Raw genomic sequence first — 21,755 nt, 5'->3', positions numbered from 1 at the left:
GTGACGTCACAAACGGCAGAGGTTCTTCATACAACTTAATCTTAATCTAAATTAAAGGCAAACATCGTACAAATAATGGGATGTTATCTTGCAGCACAGCTTGCAGACAACTTACAGAAAATTGGAAATAAACAGAAATAATCTCTGCTCGGAATACACTTGAAAATAAATACATTACAGAAACGAAACTGATACCTTTTCCAGGGGAAACGGGCTTAAGACAAAATATATGCAAAAATTGAGATACATAGAATCATGGAAAAGGCCCCGTTACTGCTCGTAATGGCACAGTGGCATTTACATACCTGGATGAAGAAAAGGTGATGAAAATTCTAATCACTCTGATAAGACCAAGATTGGAATATGCTGCAACGATGTGGTCACCAAGTACAAAAAAATGTATAACAAAACTTGAAAGAATACAAAGAACAATTACAAAATTGGCACCAACACTCTCAAAACTATCATATGAAGAGAGACTAGCAAAACTTGAACTACAGACACTAGAGCAAAGAAGAGAGAGAGGAGATTTGATAGCTATTTACAGAATCATGAAAGGCATAGAAATTATTGATAGAATCTGATAAAATGGGATGATAGAAATACAAGAGGACACGGAAAGAAAATCAAGAAAGACAGCTACAGAAGAGATCTGAAAAAGAACAGCTTTCCTCACAGAGTAATAGACAGTTGGAACAAGTTAGATGAGAAAGTGGTGTGTGCTAAAACAATACATGAATTTAAAAATAGTTTAGATAAAATGAGATATGAAGACGGGACACCACGAGCATAGCTCCCCTTCCCGTAAAATACAACTAGGTAAATACAACTAGGTAAATACAAGGCAAACTTTTTAACAAATTTATCTCTTAAAGAAGTTTTAGGAGAGGAGGCTCATGTGAAGAATGTTATAAAGTTTTTAAAAGACATCAATTTATTTTATGAAATTTAAAATTTTGTATATGATTGTTTGTGGGTGTATCTTGTTCTGATGTGTTTTTGTGAGTGGTTATTGTTTTTACTGTTTTACTTGAATTTTTACCTATTTATAAATGATAGATATGCGCTGAATGGTCTACCGGCTCTGGCGCTTGGCCTTCAAGCCAAAAATTTGGTAAATCAATCATCAAAAACATTACAAAATAGATAAATGAGAATAATAACAGGATGCACCCACCACTCCAATAGAACATTTGCATATTAAAAGCAAAATCCTGCCTGTACAAAATGGTATTAAAATGATACAGTAGGTACACAGTTTTTTTGCATGAGCCCTCAACCCAACCCACCCATCTCATTACTTCATACAAGCACAACCAACAAAATGCAACAAAAATACACTATCATCACTCTACTCAATCATGTACAACAGCCTACCACCTGCACCACACATTATATCTATACAGAAGCACATACACACTTAGATCACAAAATAAATGTATGAAACTAATTTCCAAAGTACTGTGTCTATGAAACCTATCCAGACATTAACCCCACACAGAAAAATATCTCTCAAGCGATTGGAGAATGTTGATAAAAGACAACCTGTCACCTGACAGACATATCAGCAGGATTGTAGGAGAGAAATGTGGACTGCTGCAGAATATTAAAGTGGCTTTTCACTCGATGGATAAAGAGATGAAGAAAAAAAGAAATAATCAAAACCCCAATCCATCCAAGACTGTAATATGCATCAGTAGTATAGTCCCCACACAGAGTGAAGGACATACTTGTAAGCAAGATTGAGATAATGCAAAGGGCAGCAACCAAACTGGTCCTGAGCCTGGTAGATAAACCATATGGGGAAAGACTAAAAGAACTGGGTCTGCCAATTTTGAAAGATAGAAGAGGAGGTGATATGATTATAGTATTCAGGTCACTAAAGGGGATAAATTACTTTAACAGAAGAGATTATTTGGTTAAGGATGGGAGGGCTTTAAAAGGTCAATAGAACAAATTAAGTAAGACTATATGTTTAAAGGATGTGAAGAAAAACAGTTTTTACATATAGAGGCATAGATAGTTGGAATAGCTTTGAAGATGATATAGCCCCAGCTGGAACAACACATGGGTTCAAATCTAAATATGATAACTGGAAATCAAGGATATAAACTAGGTTGGAACTCTATATGAATTTGGTGCTAGGTATGGTAACTTACAGAGGAGGAGATGGGATATCCTGTATACTTCAGTTAGGTAAATACTAGCTTTACCCAGATAACACAATATCTCTTCCTTCAGTGATTTGTGGGTCAATCCACTAGCTGGTTACCTGGAGACCATGGGTCTCCTGCAAGAGAGACCTGTACCAATGGATTTATTAATTATATAAGTCCATGATTTTTTCCCTTTCTCTTTTCCATCAGGCACTCCTGACTGCATTTATAGACGTAACCTAAATCTTCATGTGACAGTCTATATATTCCTCTTCATTTTTCATTCATTTCTTAATCTTGGTGTCATGAGCTAATGTATCTTGTGTTTGTTCAAAGGACAAAAATATTCTTTGATTTTTTTTATTTATATGAACAAGTAATTAAACTTCTAACAATTTTCCTTCCAGACAAACTTGACATCTTTAAGTGGAAACATATAGGAGATATTCGTCTTTCAGCCAATGACTTTGGATTAGTGGAGACTACTCATGTAATTGATGCAAATTCAGATAAAACATTTGCTCGTCTTACTTATCATTCACCACTTATCAAGAACAGAAGTGTAATCCATTATTTAGGGGATTGTAGACCATTTTTGGAGAAAGATGAGGTAATTTTATAGCATATTTTGTGTAGTTCAAGATGTGCCAATGTATAATAGAATTTTATCCTTTCATTTGATATCATCTTGTCATGGTAACTACAATACAGCAGAAGACCTTTTAAAGTCTTAACCTGTTAGGTAAGTATTTCACTTACTTATTTCTTTTTCAACCATGGTGATATACCACAACTCTGGCACAGCCCCATCTTCACCTCAGAACACTTATTCTCACCATTCCCAACCCTAATGCAGGCTCTACTACCAACATAAAAGCTTTTGAATGCACTTAACAGCTTTACCCCATCAGTCTAGAGAAGGCTTATGACATGGTTGACTGGAAGGCATTATGTGAGGTGCAGTGAGGCTAAAGATAGGAGAGACAAAGCCTGGAAAAGATGGAAAATAGACAAAAAAACATCCAAATGGCAAACATATATAAAACTTAGGAACGAATATGTGAATATACGCAGGAAAGAAAAAAGAAACTATGAAAAAGATATCATAGACAAATATAAGGATCAACCTAAACTCTGTTACAGATATGTAAATGATAAATCAAAGGACAAACACAAAATTGTAAAACTGCGTGAAGGAGGTAAGGAATAAATAGACAACACAGAAATGGCAGAAGTTATGATCAGACATTTCAGATCTGTTTTTACAATTGAGGGCTCACAAATTTGGGAAGATGGACAACAAGAAAGACCCCCTAAAATGAAAGAAATAAAGGTAACGCAGAAAGAAATAAGAGACCAAATAAAAAACTTAGATGTTAGGAAATTGGATGGACTGGATGGAATTGCAAATTGGATACTGAAAGAGTGTATAGATGAACTGACAGAAAAATTATACAAGAGAATAGACTTTTCACTTAAAGAAGGAAAGGTACGGCAAGATTGGAATGATGCAAACATAGTACCACTATATAAAGGAGGAAACAAAGAAGATCCTACAAACTTCAGACTGGTATCCCTTATAAGCACAGTAGCAAAAATATGCAAAAAAGTTATCAGAAACAAATGGGTCTAACACTTGGAAGAAAATAAAATAGTAAACCCTAAACAATTTGGCTTTAGAAGTGGAAGATCGTGTACCACAAACTTAATATGCATTTACTCAAGATTAATAGAGATAATACAAGAAAGAGATGGCTGGGCAGATTGTGCCTTATTGGACTTGCAGAAAGCTTTTGACAAAGTACCACATAAAATTTAATAAGAAATATTGATATAATAGGAGGATTACAAGGTAAGCTACTGGAATGGATGAAGGATTTCTTAAGTGGGAGAAAAATGAGAGTGGTACTTACAGACAAAAATTCGAACTGGGAAGATGTGATAAGTGGTGCCCTGCAAGGCTCTGTATTGGCTCCTTTAATGTTTGCCATATATGTAAATGATATGGACGAGGGAGTGAAGTGTTACATGAACTTCTTTGCTGATGATGCCAAATTACTCAAGAGAGTAAGCACAGAAGAAGATTGCAGATTGCTATAAGAAGACCTAGACAAAATATGAGAATAGAGTCAGAGGTGTGAAATGAACTTTAACATTAAGAAATGTAGTATAATGGAATTTGGAAAAAGAAAAAATAGAATATTAGGTCAATATAAAATTGGTACCAAGGAAGTCAAAAAAGTGAATTCAGAAAGGGACCTGGGAGTGATTGTCTGAAGTGACTTGACACCTGATATACATGTCAATAAATTATTTGGAGAGACTTTTAACTTATTGAGATCAATGAAAGTGGCCTTCAACTACATGGATAAAGAAATGATAAAGAAAATAGTGGTTGCACTAATAAGACCTAAACTAGAGTATGCTGCAACACTATGGGCAAGTAGCACAAAAAAACATAAGAGAATTAGAAAGAATGCAAAAATGGCACCTACACTATCAAATTTGACATACGAACAAATATTGGATAAATTACATCTATCAACACTGGAACAGAGAAGAGAAAGAGGTGATTTGTTGACCATTTACAGAATCATGAATGGGATGGAAATTCTTGATACAGACCACTTATTGAAATGGGACAAAAGAGAAACAAGAGGACATGAAATGAAGTTAAATAAGGACAGTTAAAGAAGAGATTGGAAAAAGAATAGCTTCCCAGATGGAGTGATTGATGTCTGGAACAAACTAAACGGTGAAACAGTGAGTGCTAAAACTAAACAAGATTTTAAGAATAAACTGGATGTGGAGAGATACAAAAATGGGTCACTACGAGCATAGCTCTCATACTGTAAAATACAACTAGGTAAATGTGATGCTGGTGAGGGAGGCTGAAGCACACACAAAGAAGATCCTACAAACTACATACCAGTATCCCTTACAAGCACAGTAACAAAAATATGCAAAAAAGTTAACAGAAACAAATAGATCAAACACTTGGAAGAGAATGAAATATTAAACCCTAAACAATTTGGCTTTAGAAGTGGAAGATCTTGTACCACAAACTTAATATGCTTTTACTCGAGATTAATTGAAATAATACAAGAAAGAGATGACTGGGCAGATTGCGCCTTCTTGGACTTGCAGAAAGCTTTTGACAAAGTACCACGTAAAAAGCTGATAAGAAAAATTGAAATAATAGGAGGAATACAAGGTAAGCTACTGGAATAGATGAAGGATATCTTAAGTGGGAGAAAAATGAGAGTGGTACTTACAGACAAAAATCCGAACTACGGAGATGTGATAAGTGGCATCCCACAAGGCTCTGTATTGGCTCCTTTAATGTTTGCCATATATGTAAATGATATGGACGAGGGAGTGAAATGTTACATGAACTTCTTTGCTGACAATGCCAAATTACTCAAGAGAGTAAGCAAAGAAGAAAATTGCAGATTGCTACAAGAAGACCTAGACAAAATATAGGAATGGAGTCAGAGGTGTGAAATGAACTTTAACATTATGAAATGCAGTATAATGGAATTTGGAAAAAGCAAAAATAGAATATTGGGTCAATATAAAATTGGTACCAAGGAAGTCAGAAAAGTCAACTCAGAAAGGGACCTGGGATTATCTCAAGTGACTTGACACCTGATATACATGTCAATAAACTAGTTGGAGAGACTTTTAACTTATTAAGATCAATGAAAGTGGCCTTTGACTATATGGATGAAGAAATGATAACGAAAATAGTGGTTGCACTAATAAGACCTAAACTAGAGTATGCTGCAACACTATGGGCACCTAGCACAAAAAAAAAAAAAAAAATTAGAAAGAATGCAAAGAGCAGCAACAAAAATGGCACCTACACTATCAAATTTGACATACAAGCAAATATTGGATAAATTACATCTATCAACACTGGAACAGAGAAGAGAAAGAGGTGATTTGTTGACCATTTACAGAATTATGAAAGGGATGGAAATTCTTGATAGAGACGACTTATTGAAATGGGACAGAAGAGAAATGAGGACATGAAATGAAGTTAAAGAAGGACAGTTACAGAAGAGATTTGAAAAAGAATAGCTTCCCACATAGAGGGGAACAAACTAAATGGAGAAACAGTGCCAAAACTACAAAATATTTTAAGAATAAACTGGATGTGGAGAGATATGACATACTCTCTAAACTGTCTTCATCACATTTTCTATGGTTATCAAAATTCATGGGTGAAAGAGAACGATTGGTATAAGCGATGACTATTTTTTATGATGCGAGTATTATGACGAAACATTGTACGTCTGGCAGCTAATGCTGCCCGTGAGATTTTGGCCTGTAGTGAAGTGGTTAAGAACCCCCTTAAACTGAAGTCACCCTCTGATTGTGCTAAACTTACACAAAGTACCCTTGGAGAGAGGTTTAGTAAACATATCTGCAACGTTTTCATCTGAGGGTACATACACTAGTTTGACAGATCCATTTTCGATCTGACTTCTGATGAAATTATATCTGATGTCTATATGCTTTGATCTTTGATGATACACTGGGTTTTTAGCTAAGGCTATTGCACCTTGGTTATCTACAAACAGCATTATAGTATCTCTCTGATATCCTGTTACATCTGCATAGAGTTGAGCTAAAAAATCACATTCCTGTACAGCATGACTGATAGCTACATATTCTGCCTCACAAGTGGAAAGAGCAACTACTCTCTGTTTCTTGCACTTCCAAGATATAAGTGGACCATGAGTACTCATTTTGAAACAATAACCAGTAATACTACGGTGGTCCTCAGCAGACCCCCAGTCAGAATCACAGTAACCTGTCAATTTCAATCCTGCTTCTGATTTACCAAATTTCAACCCATAGTCAAGTGTTCCTTTAGCATACCTTAAAACATGTTTAGCTAAACCAAGATGATTTACAGTTGGTTTTGACATATACTGTGATAACTTGGTAACCACAAGACATAAGTCAGGTCTGGTTGCAGTCATGATATAAATTAGACTACCCACTATTCTCCTATAGAGCTTAGGATTATCTAGTACACAAGATTCACAGTCTATTGTTTTACAGATACCAGGATCACATGGGATACACTTTGGTTTGCAGTCTGACATGTTGAATCGTTCTAGAACTTTCTCACAATACCTCTTCTGATTCATTATTATACAACGGTCGTTAAATACAAACTCGATGCCAAGAAACCATGACAATTTGCCCAAATCTTTCATTTTGAATCTCTTATTCATATTCATCTTGACAGAATTTAGCACCTTATTATCACTAGCAGCTATGACTATATCATTAACCCAAAACAGAATCCATACAGTAGATATTTCATCTGTCCTCTGATATACACAATGGTCTTCTTGCGATTGTACAAATCCCTCCTCAGTTAGACTGCCATGTCATAAATTGTACCAATTTATGTCACTCTGTTTTAAGCCATACAGAGATTTCCTTAGTTTACAAACTAGCTTATTACCATATTCATCAGTTTTTACAAATCCTTCTGGTTGCTCAAAGTAGACCTCACAGTCAATATCTGCATTTAGATATGCAGTGCTGACATCCATCTGATGGACTAAATAATCACTTTGTACAGCTAATTGCAATAACATTCTCCGTGAAGTAAGCATGGGTGTTGGTGAAAATGTTTCATGATAGTCTATATCTTGAACTTGGGAAAAGCCCCTCACCACAAACTTGGCTTTGTATTTGTCACCATTATCTAGGTAATTTTTCACATTAAAAACCCACTTACCCCCTACAACTGATTTACCTTCAGGTAACATTATCAGGTCAAAAGTTTCATTTTCTGTTAGGACATCAATTTCCTCTTCCATTGCTTTTTGCCATAAGTGTGACTCTGGGGACTGCATAGCCTCTAAATAAGTCCCTGGGACCTCACATACCTTATGACAATAATAGGTGGTGTACCCTGCTAAATTATAATCATCATCATCTTTCTCTACAACATAGTCATTTAGATACCTAGGTGGGTTCCTCACTCTTGGAGGATTTTTCCCTTCAATGTCTAGCTCACTAGTTTTGCTCTCATTCCTTGTGTGTTCGAGTCCTTCACTGCTGGCTGATGAACTTGTGATGTGGGGCGACACGTCACTTCATCATCACTATCACTTTCATAGATATTAGACTTTGGCATTTCTACTACATGTTTATCCATAAATCTTACACATCTTACTCTCCTTACTTCCTCTTGGTCAGGAAAATACACAAGATAAGCAGGGCTCTGCCCATCATACCCCACAAATACCCCCTTTTTACAATGTGCATCTAACTTCTTACAATTCTGAATATATGCATAGTATATTCTGCCAAATACGTGCATGTTACTTAAGTTAGGTTTTCTCCCAGACATTGCTTCTACAGGTGTCTTCCTTATCCTTGAATTATAACACTAGTTCCATATGTATGCAGAGGCTTTCAATACATATGGCCACATCATCTTGGGTAAATTAGCCTCCAGTAACAAACATCTTGCCATTTCACACAGAGTTCTCCATGAACATTCTGCTGTGCCATTTTGATGTGGGGAATAAGGGGATGTGTACTCCTGCTTTATCTTGTGTTTCACAATCAAAGACCTAAACTCTTTGGATATATACTCACCACCATTGTCAGTTCTCATACATTTGATTGAGCCCAAAGGAGCAGTATCAGCCAAATACCTTTCTGTGGCTGATAATGCATCTTTCTTGTCTTTCAATAAATAGACCATAAAGGTACCAGAATAATCATCAACAAATTTACCTAGTTGTATTTTGCAGGAAGGGGAGCTATGCTCGTGGTGTCCCGCCTTTGTATCTCACAGTGTCTAGTTTGCTTTTAAACTCATGAATGGTTTTTGTGCATACTATTTCATTATCCAGTTTGTTCCAAGTGTCCACTACTCTATGTGAAAAACTGTTTTTCTTCATTTCTCTTCTGTAGCTATGTTTTTTTTTATTTTTTTATTTCCATGTCCTCTTGTGTTTCTCTTGTCCCAGTTTAGTAAGTCCTCTCTATCGAGTATCTCTGTGCCTTTCATGATTCTGTAGATAGTTACTAGGTCACCTCTCTCTCTTGTTTGCTCCAGCATCGGTAACTCCAGTTTAGCTAATCTCTCCTCATATGATAGGTTTGCAAGTGCAGGTGCCATTTTTATTGCTGCTCCCTGGATTCCTTCTATTTTCTTTATATTCTTTTTGGCACTGGGTGACCACAATGTCGCCACATACTCTAGTCTAGGCCATATCAGTATAACCAATATTTTTTTTATCATGTCTTCGTCCAAGTACCGTATTTTCCGGCTTAAAATGAGCATCGGGTTATAATGCGCACCCATGCACTCCGTTATCTCAGTACACAGATAGCGCGCACCGACGTATAACGCACATGCCAGGAAAAGTCACTGGTAGCTAAAGCTCGTGAACTGCATTTATGCGACTCCTGCTTGCGTTTGTCCATTGTTTTGTGGGAAATATGAGCCATGAAAAGTTTATTGAATACAAAATATACATGAAAAATTTCGGATTTTTACAGAAAAATTGTAATTTGCTATCCTGAGGGAATAATTCATCTTACAAGTTTTTATCACCGTGTTCAAGTTTTTATCACTGTGTACAAGTTTTTATTGCCATGCAGCAACTATGTTTCGGTTCATAAGTGTCTTTACTGAAGTGACGTTTAGTTTAACAAACTCTCGCAAGAGGGTGTTTAGTGTAGGCTAGATTGACAATAGAACTGTCAATCTCGGCCCTGATCTCGCGTATTCCGGGTGAGCTAAAACGGCCAACGTTCATGATGTTGGTACCAGTGCTGTTTTACGGATCCCAAATATTTGCATAGACTACGATAATTAATGTTAGTAAAAATAAACCAATGAAATAACGGCGATTAATTACTTAGTATCATGTGAACGAGGTTACATGGAGAAGTATTTTTCATTGGCTAGAGCCACTGCTGGGAAATCTGTTGATTTGTCACTAAATTAAGTGTCAGTTTAGGCATCAATCAGCACACAACTAAGAAAAAGTTGGAACTACATGTACCGGTATATGACTCATGTTGTGCGTTGGTCCCTTATTACTTTGTAGCTTAAATAGTTTGTAGGAAATATGATCTAAAAAAAGTTTATTGGAAGTAAAATATACAGAAAAATTTCGGGATTTTTACAGAAAATTTTCATGTTATATCTTGAGGAAATAATTCGTCTTTACCATTTTTTATTTAATACTGAAACCAACTACAGACTGTTTCGTTTTAGCTTTGAACCTACAGTGACAATGGTGAAATAGGACAGTCTCTCATCGAGGTGACATTTAGTTAATATAACTCCCGAAAGAGGGTGTTGTAGTCAGGTGTTTGACACGAGTTTATGAACGGCTGCAACGGAATTTGTACCGTACCTAAAGTGAAGCAACAAAACCAACATAAAAATTCAAACTAGGATGCTGTGAACATGGGCAAATATCATGAATATTGATCATGTTTCATGGTGTTTAGGCCTATTTAAATATGAAAAATAAGATTCGATAGATACCTACCTATACCAAATATTTATATAGCCCATGCTGGGGTATTCTTTCATGTCACCATGGCTGTTCTTCTTGTTCTCACGGAACGTCACGGAGAAGTGTGCCATCCCGACTTTGTGACGGCCAACATCGTCACGTTGTTGTGAAAAAAATTACACACACAGCCGCAGAATTTTTATCGTAGGCCGTAGATAATGCGCACCACCGGATAACGCGCACCCCCCATTTTTAGGCCCTTCACACGGAAAAAGTCGCTCACTATACGCCGGAAAATACGGTATGCAAATACCACTTGTATTGATCTTAGCAAGTTGTAAGCCTCCTCAACAATTTTGTTAATTTGTTTATCATAGGACAAGTTGTTTGTGATAATTACCCCCAAATCTTTTTCGGATCCTGCCTTCTTTACCTCCTTGGTTCCAATTGTATATTTTCCTGATATTCTGTTTTGTTTTTTTCCAAACTCCATTATGCTACACTTCTTAGTATTTAAGTCCACTTTCCATTTCTGACTCCATTTCCATACCTTATTCAGGTCTTCCTGCAGTGCTTGACAGTCCTTATCAGTTTCTACTTTCCTTAACAGTTTGGCATTGTCTACAAAGAACCTCATGTAACATTTCACATTCTCGTCCATGTCATTCACATAAATAGCAAACATTATTGGTGCCAATACAGATCCTTGCAGTACTCTTTCCAATCTGAATATTTTTCTCTAAGCACTACTCTCATCTTTCTACCAGTCAGGAGGTCCTCCATGCATTTTAGTAGGTTCCCTTGTATTCCTCCTATGTGTTCCAGTTTTTTTTAGTAATTTTCTGTGTGATACTTTGTCAAAAGCTTTTTGCAAGTCTAGGAAGGCACAATCAGCCCATCCATTTCTTTCTTGCACTATGTCTATTAGTCTTGAGTAGAAGCATATTAAGTTTGTGGTGCATGATCTTCCTTGTCTGAACCCAAATTATTTTGGGTTTATTATTATGTTGTTTTCCAGATGTTTCACCCATCTATTCTTGATCATTTTCTCATAAATTTTGGCTATAGTGCTTGTTAGTGATACTGGCCTATAGTTGGTGGGTTCTTCCTTGTTTCCTCCTTTATATATTGGTACAATGTTAGCATTTTTCCAGTCTTTAGGTATCTTTCCTTCTTTGAGTGAGCTATTTATTATCCAATTTGCAATACCATCCGGACCATGTGATTTCTGATGTCAAGGTTTGATAGGTGTTCTGATATTTCTTTTTGTGTTGTTGTAAACTCACTCATGTGGGGAGATTGCTTATTATTATCTTCGTCCCAATTTTGTATTTTCTCTCTGGTGAAGACGGATTTAAAGTGATTGTTCATGACTTCGGCCATTTCTAATTCTTCTGTGTATTCTATATTTCCTTGGCATAGTTTCACCATTTCCTGTTTGTTTTTAAGTTTACCATTCACATATCAATAGAATAGTTTGGGTTGATCTTTGCATTTATCTATAATATCCTTTTCATGGTTCCTTTTCTCCTCTCTTCTCACATTAACATACTCATTTCTATAGTTTATATAAATTTGCCATTTACTAGGTTTTTTTTATCTTTTCTCCACCTTTTCCAAGCTTTGTCCCTTCTGTCTTTTGCCTCACTGCATCTTTTGTTGAACCAACATTTGATGTACTCTCTCGCTTTTGTCTTGGTACATGCCCCTTCATTGTAATTTTCCACCAAGATATTCCATTTCTCATCCACTTTTGTCTCTTCCATATAGAATTTTTCCCAGTTTGCATTCCGGAAGAATATCTTTAGTTTTGGAAAGTCCGTTTTGTTGTACATCAATCTTCCTTTCCTATGCTTTTCGTTCCTCTCCATGTCTATTTCTTCCTTTAGTACAGTTTTGATGAGTAAATGGTCACTCTTTCCAATTGGTGTCATGTAATGGATTTTATCCACAATTTCAGGTTCTGTTGTAAATATTAAATCTAGATTCGACGGCTCTTCATTGCTTCTGTATCTGGTGTTTTAGCTGACCCATTGGGTCATTGTGTATTCCATGGTCATGTCCAGCAGTACATTACCCCACAAGTCGTCTCCTCCTCGCACTGTCCTGTTATCCCAACAAATTTCTTTGCAATTGAAGTCCCCCATAATTACCAGATTACCCCTGCCCATTAGTATCTCATTTAATGAATGCCTTGTATCTTCTAGCATTTTTGTATGTTCGTTCTCTTTCCAAGCGTTCGTTTTTGGGGGCACATAGGTCACCACAAACTTTCTACTTTTCATATTCTTGCCTTCAACTTTTATCATGATCAGTTCAACATTACCTTTGCCCTCCTCAATTTTTGTCACGTTTAAGTCTTTCTTGGCCAAGAACATGATTCCTCCCTGTTTTTTATCCAGTAATTATATAGTCCTTGTCTAATATAGATGGATGGTATTTCACCTCTTACTTTAGTCTCTACAATTCCCATTATGTCTGGTTTTTCTTCTAGCAGGTAATCATTGAGTTGGTTCAGACCTGAAATTAATCCGCCAATGTTAGTATAGGCCACTTTAATTTTTCTTCTTCTTCCATTATTTTTTCTGTTTTTGTTTTTTGTTTTGTTTTGATGTGCCATTTCCTCAATGTTTACTCTCTAATGGAATTCCTTGCTTTCTGTCTCCGTTCTCATCGAGTTTTTTTCCTTTGCTTCTCAAAGTGACTTTTCTTTTTCTAATTCCTCAGTATTCATTTCTCTTTTTATCCATATCTTATTGTACTTTTCACTCCTTGCCAAGTTGCCTACTTTTTCAAATATGTCTTCTACTGCCATCTGTGAGCTTAATTTTATCTTTAGAGGTCGATTTCTATCCTTAGAATAGCGACCGATTCTATATGTCTCGTCCAGGTCTGTGGCTGCATCTCGGTCTCCACCCAGAATTTCATTTAGGATTTCTGTTGCTGTCTCTTTTTCTCTCATGTACCTCGCCAATTCCTGTTTTTCTTTTAGTCTATATACCACAATACATTTTTTCCTATCTACTGTATCTCTGACCCAATTAGCTTTTTCATTAATCACTTGGATAATTGTGTCTTATGCATTATCCCGCATTTGCTGCTTGACTATTTCTTTGAAAGCAATTTCCTTATTTTCAATGTTTTCCTTCCACTTCTCAATTTTCTAAATACTCTCCTCACCTAGGTTCTCTTTGATTTTTTCCGTCATTTCTTGTATTTTATTGTTCACCTCTTTTAAGTTTTTGCTATTTTTGTTATCATTAATTCTCTTCTTTTCGTTATCACTCTTCAGCTAATTTATATCCCTTTTCATTTCTTTAATCTCGTTTGTAAGATCCAAGTTGGTTTTTCTTAGATCAGAAATTTCGTGATTCGCTTGTGCTAAGCAGTCCATTAGTCCAATGATATACTTTCTTAATTAAGTCCATAATTTCATTCTCCCACTGTATCCTATTTTTGCTCATATCCCTCTCTATCTCTAATAATCGACTTAAGTTCCTGTTTTCATACTTACTAAATCCTGGAAAATCTTCTTTGTCGTTGTTGATACCCGTGTTTCGGGAATGTTTGTTTACATCGCGGTTCGATAGACTGACGCCAGATGGCTCTGGTTCGTAATTGGCTTTCGGGTCGTTGTTTTCTTTCGTTTTTGCTAATTCCGTGTTAATACAATTGACTAGCACTGCAGAGATATAACTTCGGACACTCACGATCACTCCCCACCCCTATAATACAAATCAGGATTCCGTTTTCGTCGTAAATCCTCTTCTTCTTGGTCCCGCGACGACGATGACAGCGACGGAGGTGTTTACGGCGTGTGTGTATTTACCTAGTTGTATTTTACGGGAAGGGGAGATATGCTCGTGGTGTCCCGTCTTCATATCTCATTTTATCTGAACTATTTTTAAATTCATGTATTGTTTTTGCACACACCACTTTCTCATCTAACTTGTTCCAACTGTCTATTACTCTGTGAGGAAAGCTGTTCCTTTTCAGATCTCTTCTATAGCTGTCTTTCTTGATTTTCTTTCTGTGTCCTCTTGTATTTCTATCATCCCATTTTATCAGATTCTCTCTATCAATAATTTCTATGCCTTTCATGATTCTGTAAATAGCTATCAAATCTCCTCTCTCTCTCTTCTTTGCTCTAGTGTCTGTAGCTCAAGTTTTGCTAGTCTCTCTTCATATGATAGTTTTGAGAGTGTTGGTGCCAATTTTGTAATTGCTCTTTGTATTCTTTCAAATTTTTTTTATACATATTTTTTGTACTTGGTGACCACATCGTCACTGCATATTCCAATCTTGGTCTTATCAGAGTGGTTAGAATTTTCTTCACCATTTCTTCATCCAGGTATGTAAATGCCACTTTGATTGTTTTTATTAAATTATAAGTTTCTCCAAAAATCTTGTTTATATGTTTCTCAGGTGACATATTATTCATAACAATGACTCCCAGGTCCTCATTTTCTACTTTTTTTTATTCCTTCTCCCAATATATATGATCCTGTTATTCTGTTTTTGCTTTTTCCAAATTCCATTATACTACACGTCTTAGTATTGAACTCCATCTCCCACTTCCTACTCCATTCCCATACTTTATTGAGATCACTCTGTAGTGACTCACAATCTTCTTCCATGCTTTTTTTTTTTTTAATAGTTTTGCATCATCTGCAAAGAAGCTCATATTACTTTCAATTTCTTCATCCATATCATTAATATATATAGCAAACATTATTGGGGCCAAAACTGTTCCTTGTGGAACGCCGCTTATTACTTCATCCCATTTTGAGTGTTTGTCTCTTATCACTACTCTCATTTTTCTTTCTTGCAAAAAGTCTTCCATCCATTTAAGCAGTTTGCCCTGTATTCCTCCTTCAGTTTCTAATTTCTTAAGCAACTTCTTATGTGGTACTTTGTCAAAAGCTTTTTTTAGGTCTAGAAATGCCCATCCATCTCTTTCTTGTATTATATCTATTAGCCTTGAATAGAAACATATTAAATTAGTGACGCATGATCGTCCTTGTCTGAATCCAAAATGCCTTGGATTTAGCACGTTGTTTTTTTCTAAATATTTTCCCCATTTACTTTTGATAATTCTTTCACAAATTTTTGCTATTGTACTTGTCAGAGAGACTGGTCTATAGTTGGTAGGTTCTTCTTTATTTCCCCCTTTATATATAGGTACTATATTTGCTTTTTTCCAATCTTCTGGAACTTTTCCTTCTTTCAAGGAACTGTTTATTATGCTATGTATTTTGTCTGCCAGTTCATTCCTGCATTCTTTCAAAATCCAGTTTGCTATTTCATCTGGTCCATGCCATTTTCTGACATCAAGATTACTCAAGTGTTTCATTATTTCATTCTTTGTTACTTGTATTTCTTTCATAGGGGGGACTTTCTCTTTCCATTCGATCTCTTCAGGTTGTATGTTCTCCCTTGTAAACACTGATTTAAAATGCTTGTTCATAATTTCCGCCATTTCTATTTCCTCTGTGTATTCAACTCCTCCTTGTCTTAATTTCTTCAAATCTTGTTTGTTTTTCAGTTTGTTGTTTATAAATCTGTAGAATAGTTTTGGTTGATCTTTACATTTTTTTATGACATCTTTTTCATATTTTCTCTTTTCCTCTCTGCACGCTTGTACATATTCATTTCTATAACAAGTATATATTTTCCATTTTTCAGGGCTTTTGTATTTCTTCGTTTTGGTCCAAGCTTTGTCTCTTTTGTCTTTTAACTCCATACAACTTTTGTTGTACCAGCACTTAACATATTCTTTTTCTTGTTTTTGTCTTGGGACATACTTTTCCACTCCTATTTTTATAAATTTTTGTCAAAATATTCCATTTCTCTTCTACTGTTGTATCTTCCTTGTGTATTCTTTCCCAGTTTTCATTTTGAAAGAATTCTCTTATTTTATCAAAGTTTGTTTTTTCATACATCAATCTTCCTTTTCTATGTTCATTTCTTTTCATGTATTTTTTCTCATTTAGTTCTAGTTCTATCAATATGTGGTCACTTTTACTTATTGGTGCCTGGTATTCTATCTTTTCCACTATTTCAGGTTCTGATGTGATTATTAAGTCTAGTCTCGATGGCTCTTCTTCATTTCTATACCTAGTGTTCTCCTGAATCCATTGTGTCATTGTGTGGTCAATAATCATCTCGAGTAGAACATTTCCCCATGAGTCTTCTCCACCCATTATGGTCATCTCTTCCCAGCAGATTTCTTTGCAATTAAAGTCGCCTATCATAACTATTCTTCCTCCATCTTCCATTATCTTGTTTAATGTTATTCTTGTGTCTTCTAACATACTTTTATGTTCACTCTCTTCCCACGAGGCTGTTTTTGGGGGCACTTAGTTTATTACACACTTTCTGCTCTTCTTATCTCTGTCTTCTACTTCTATCATAATCATCTCTATTCTTTCCATATGTGACACTTTTCATGTTTATATCCTTCTTAGTCAGGAACATAACTCCACCCCCTTGTTTTATCTCTCTGTTTCTAATGCAATAATTATATGCATTGTGTCCTATGCTGTTGGGTGGTAGTGGACCTTTTAATTTTGTCTCTACAATTCCCATTATGTCCGGTTCTTTTTCCTTCAGATACTCGTTCAGTTCATTCAGTCGTGTTATTAATCCATCTATATTTGTGTAGGACACTCTTAACTTTCTGTTATTTCCATTGTATTCTCTGTTTTTTGTTTCTGTTATGGTCCATTTCCTCAATTTCATATTCACTACTCTCCAGTAGAATTCTTCTTTTTCTGACTCCGTTCTGGTCTCATTTTTTTCTTTAGCTTCTTTCCTTTTCATTTTTTCTTCCTCTCTTTCCTCTTTATTCATTTCTCTTTTTATCCATACCTTTTTATATTGTTCACTTGCTGCTAGCTTCCCTGTTTTTGCTAAGATATTCTCTGCTGTTGTTTGTGACCTGAATTTAATCTTAATTGGTCTGGTCTTATCTGTACTATATTTTCCGAGCCTAAACATCTCTTCAATTTGTTTCATGATTTCAGGTTCATCTTCCTGAACTAATTCTAGTAAGCTGCTTACTTTTTCTTTTTCCTCACTGATTCTTGAAGTTCTATCTAGGTTATGTTTCTCTTCCATTCCCAATATAATTATACATTTCTTTTTATCTGCTAAGTCTCTTACTATATTCTCCTTCTGTCTCATCACTTTGATAACTGAGTCTTCAGTTTGTTCTTTCATTTGCTGTTTAATTATGTCAGTAAATGCAACTTTACTGTTTTCCTGGATTTTTTTCCAACCCTGTGCTTCTTTTGCTATGGCCTATTTATTGTCTTCATTATTTCTCTTTAGTTCTTCATTCTCCTCTTTTACTTCTTTTAACTGTCTTTTTAATTCTTCTATTTCATTAGTTAAATTTTTGTTCACCTTCTCTAGTTCTTCCAATTTTTCAACTCTCTGCGCAATGTTGGTTACGTTACCGAACCTGTCTTCCCAATGTTCGATCATCTTATCAAGTTTCTCCTCTAGTCTTGTCAATCGAGGGAGGTTGGTATCCCCCCCACCCTCATTAAATCCCTGGAAATTATTATCCTCACCTTCCATTGTGCTGCTCTTATCTATATTTCTAATCTTTACAATTTTGTTAATCCCATCACCAGAATCATCGGTCCTTCGTTTGTTTACAAGATGTCTAGCCTCTTGAACCAAGTCCTCCCCTTCCTCATTTCCTTCCATTTCCCTCAGTAATCCCTCCCCTTCTCCTTTTCCTCACTTTCCTTCGACACCACGAGTTATCCCCTTCCCTGTAAATACAATAGGTACTTCCTTTGCGTTGAGGTCCACAAAAATTTCACTTTTTCTTCAGAACTCTAATACTCGCCGTCCATCCGACAAAAGTGTGTGTGTATTTACCTAGTTGTATTTTACGGGAAGGGGAGCTATGCTCGTGGTGTCCCGTCTTCATATCTCATTTTATCTAAACTATTTTTAAATTCATGTATTGGTTTTGCACACACCACTTTCTCATCTAACTTGTTTCAACTGTCTATTACTCTGTGAGGAAAGCTGTTCTTTTTCAGATCTCTTCTATAGCTGTCTTTCTTGATTTTCTTTCTGTGCCCTCTTGTATTTCTATCATCCCATTTTATCAGATTCTATCAATAATTTCTATGCCATTCATGATTCTGTAAATAGCTATCAAATCTCCTCTCTTCTTTGCTCTAGTGTCTGTAGTTCAAGTTTTGCTAGTCTCTCTTCATATGATAGTTTTGAGAGTGTTGGTGCCAATTTTGTAATTGCTCTTTGTATTCTTTCAAGTTTTCTTATACATTTTTTTGTACTTGGTGACCATATCGTTGCTGCATATTCCAATCTTGGTCTTATCAGGGTGATTAGGATTTTCTTCACCATTTCTTCATCCAGGTATGTAAATGCAACTTTGATTGTTCTTATTAAATTATAAGTTTCTCCAAAAATCTTATATGTTTCTCAGGTGACATATTATTCATAACAATGACTCCCAGGTCCTTCTCATTTTCTACTATTTTTATTCCTTCTTCTCCCAATTTATATGCTCCTGTTATTCTGTTTTTGCTTTTTCCAAATTCCATTATACTACACTTCTTTGTATTGAACTCCATCTCCCACTTCCTACTCCATTCTTGTACTTTATTTAGATCTCTCTGTAGTGATTCACAATCTTCTTCAGTTTTCACTCTTTTCAGTAGTTTTGCATCATCTGCAAAGAAGCTCATATAGCTTTCAATTCCTTCATCCATATCATTAATATATATAGCAAACATTATTGGGGCCAGAACTGTTCCCTGCGGAACACAGCTTAGTACTTCATCCCATTTTGAGTGCTGGTTTCTTATCACTACTCTCATTTTTCTTTCTTGCAAAAAGTCTTCCATCCAATTTAGTAGTTTGCCCTATGTTCCTCCTTCAGTTTCTAATTTCTTAAGCAACTTCTTATGTGGTACTTTGTCAAAAGCTTTCTTTAGGTCTAGAAATGCACAATCAGCCCATCCATCTCTTTCTTGTATTATATCTATTAGCCTTGAATAGAAACATATTAAATTAGTGACGCATGATCATCCTTGTCTGAATCCAAATTGCCTTGGATTTAACACTTTGTTTTTTTCTAAATATTTTACCCATCTACTTTTGATAATTCTTTCACAAATTTTTGCTATTGTACTTGTTAGAGAGACTGGTCTATAGTTGGTAGGTTCTTCTTTATTTCCTCCTTTATATATAGGTACTATATTTGCTTTTTTCCAATCTTCTGGAACTTTTCCTTCTTTCAAGGAACTGTTTAGTATGCTATGTATTTTGTCTGCCAGTTCATTCCTGCATTCTTTCCATGCGATTTTCTGACATCAAGATTACTCAAGTGTGTCAATATTTCATTCTTTGTTACTTCTATTTCTTCCATAGGGGGGACTTTCTCTTTCCATTCAATCTCTTCAGGTTGTATGTTCTCCCTTGTAAACACTGATTTAAAATGTTTGTTCATAATTTCCGCCATTTCTATTTCCTCAGTGTATTCAACTCCCTCTTGTCTTAATTTCTCCAAGTCTTGTTTGTTTTTCAGTTTATTGTTTACAAATCTGTAGAATAGTTTTGGTTGATCTTTACACTTTTCTATGATATCTTTTTCATATTTTCTCTTTTCCTCTCTGCACGTTTGTACATATTCATTTCTATAACCGGTATATATTTTCCATTTTTCAGGTCTTCTGTCTTTTTTCCATCTGGTCCAGGCTTTGTCTCTTTTGTCTTTTAACTCCCTACAACTTTTGTTGTACCAGCATTTTACATATTCTTTTTCTTGTTTTTGTCTTGGGACATACTTTTCCACTCCTTTTTTGTAAATTTCTGTCAAAATATTCCATTTCTCTTCTACTGATGTTTCTTCTTTGTATATTTCTTCCCAGTTTTCTTGTTGAAATAATTCTCTTATTTTATCAAAGTTTGTTTTTTCATACATCATTCTTCCTTTTCTATATTGTTCATTTCTTTTCATATATTTTTCTTCATTAAGTTCCAGTTCAATCAATATGTGGTCACTTTTACTTATTGGTGTTTTATATTCAATTTTGTCCACTATTCTAGGTTCAGATGTAATTATTAGGTCTAGTCTTGATGGCTCTTCTTCATTTCTATACCTAGTGTTCTCCTGTATCCATTGTGTCATTGTATGGTCGGTAACCATCTCAAGTAGAGCGTTTCCCCATGAGCCGTCTCCACCCATTACTGTCATTTCTTCCCAGCAGATTTCTTTGCAATTAAAGTCGCCCATCATAACTATTCTTCCTCCCTCTTCCATTATCTTGTTTAATGCTATCTTTGTGTCCTCTAACATACTTTTATGTTCACTCTCTTCCCATGAGGCTGTTTTCGGGGGCACATAATTTATCACAAACTTTCTGCTCTTCTTATCTCTGTCTTCTACTTCCATCATTATCATCTCTACTGTATTCTTTCCATATGTGACACACTTCACATTTATATCCTTCTTAGTCAGGAACATAACTCCACCCCCTTCCTTTTTCACTCTGTTTCTAATCCAATAATTATATGCATCATGTCCTACACTGTTGGGTGGTAGTGGACCTTTTAATTTTGTTTCTACAATTCCCATTATGTCTGGTTCTTTTTCCTTCAAATAATCATTCAGCTCATTCAATCCTGTTATTAATCCATCTATATTTGTGTAAGACACTCTTAGTTTTCTGCCACTTCCATTGTGTTCTCTGTTTCCCTTTTGTTTTTCTCTTGTATGTCGACTTTCTTTAGTTTCATATTCACTACTCTCCAATAGAATCTCTCTTTTTCTGACTCCGTTCTGTTCTCGTTTTTTTCCTTAGCTTTAAGTCTTTTCTGTTTTTCTTCCTCTCTTTCCTCTTTATTCATTTCCCTTTTTATCCATACCTTTTTATATTGTTCACTTGTTGCTAGTTTCCCTGTTTTGGATAAGATATTCTCAGCCGTTGTTTGTGACCTGAATTTAATCTTAATTGGTCGGGTCTTGTCTGTACTATATTTCCGGAGCCTGAATTTCTCTTCGATTTGTTTCATTATTTCTGGTTCATCTTCC

General features: G+C 35.5%; 1 protein-coding gene across 13 annotated transcripts in view; it reads left to right on the top strand.

Moving 5' to 3' along the window:
• The window catches only part of LOC143039374 (uncharacterized), a 1,426,499-nt gene that overhangs the window by 882,012 nt on the left and 522,732 nt on the right, over nt 1-21,755 (top strand). For all 13 annotated transcript variants that reach the window (XM_076209287.1, XM_076209284.1, XM_076209291.1 and 10 more), the window contains one exon: nt 2,564-2,766. In XM_076209287.1, the coding sequence (XP_076065402.1) occupies nt 2,564-2,766 (203 nt within the window). The remainder of the gene's footprint in view (nt 1-2,563; nt 2,767-21,755) is intronic.

Source organism: Oratosquilla oratoria, chromosome 26 (assembly GCF_046742065.1).
Source record: "Oratosquilla oratoria isolate Oo_2021 chromosome 26, ASM4674206v1, whole genome shotgun sequence".
NCBI lineage: Eukaryota > Metazoa > Arthropoda > Malacostraca > Stomatopoda > Squillidae > Oratosquilla > Oratosquilla oratoria.
This window is presented reverse-complemented; position numbering and strand designations above follow the sequence as displayed.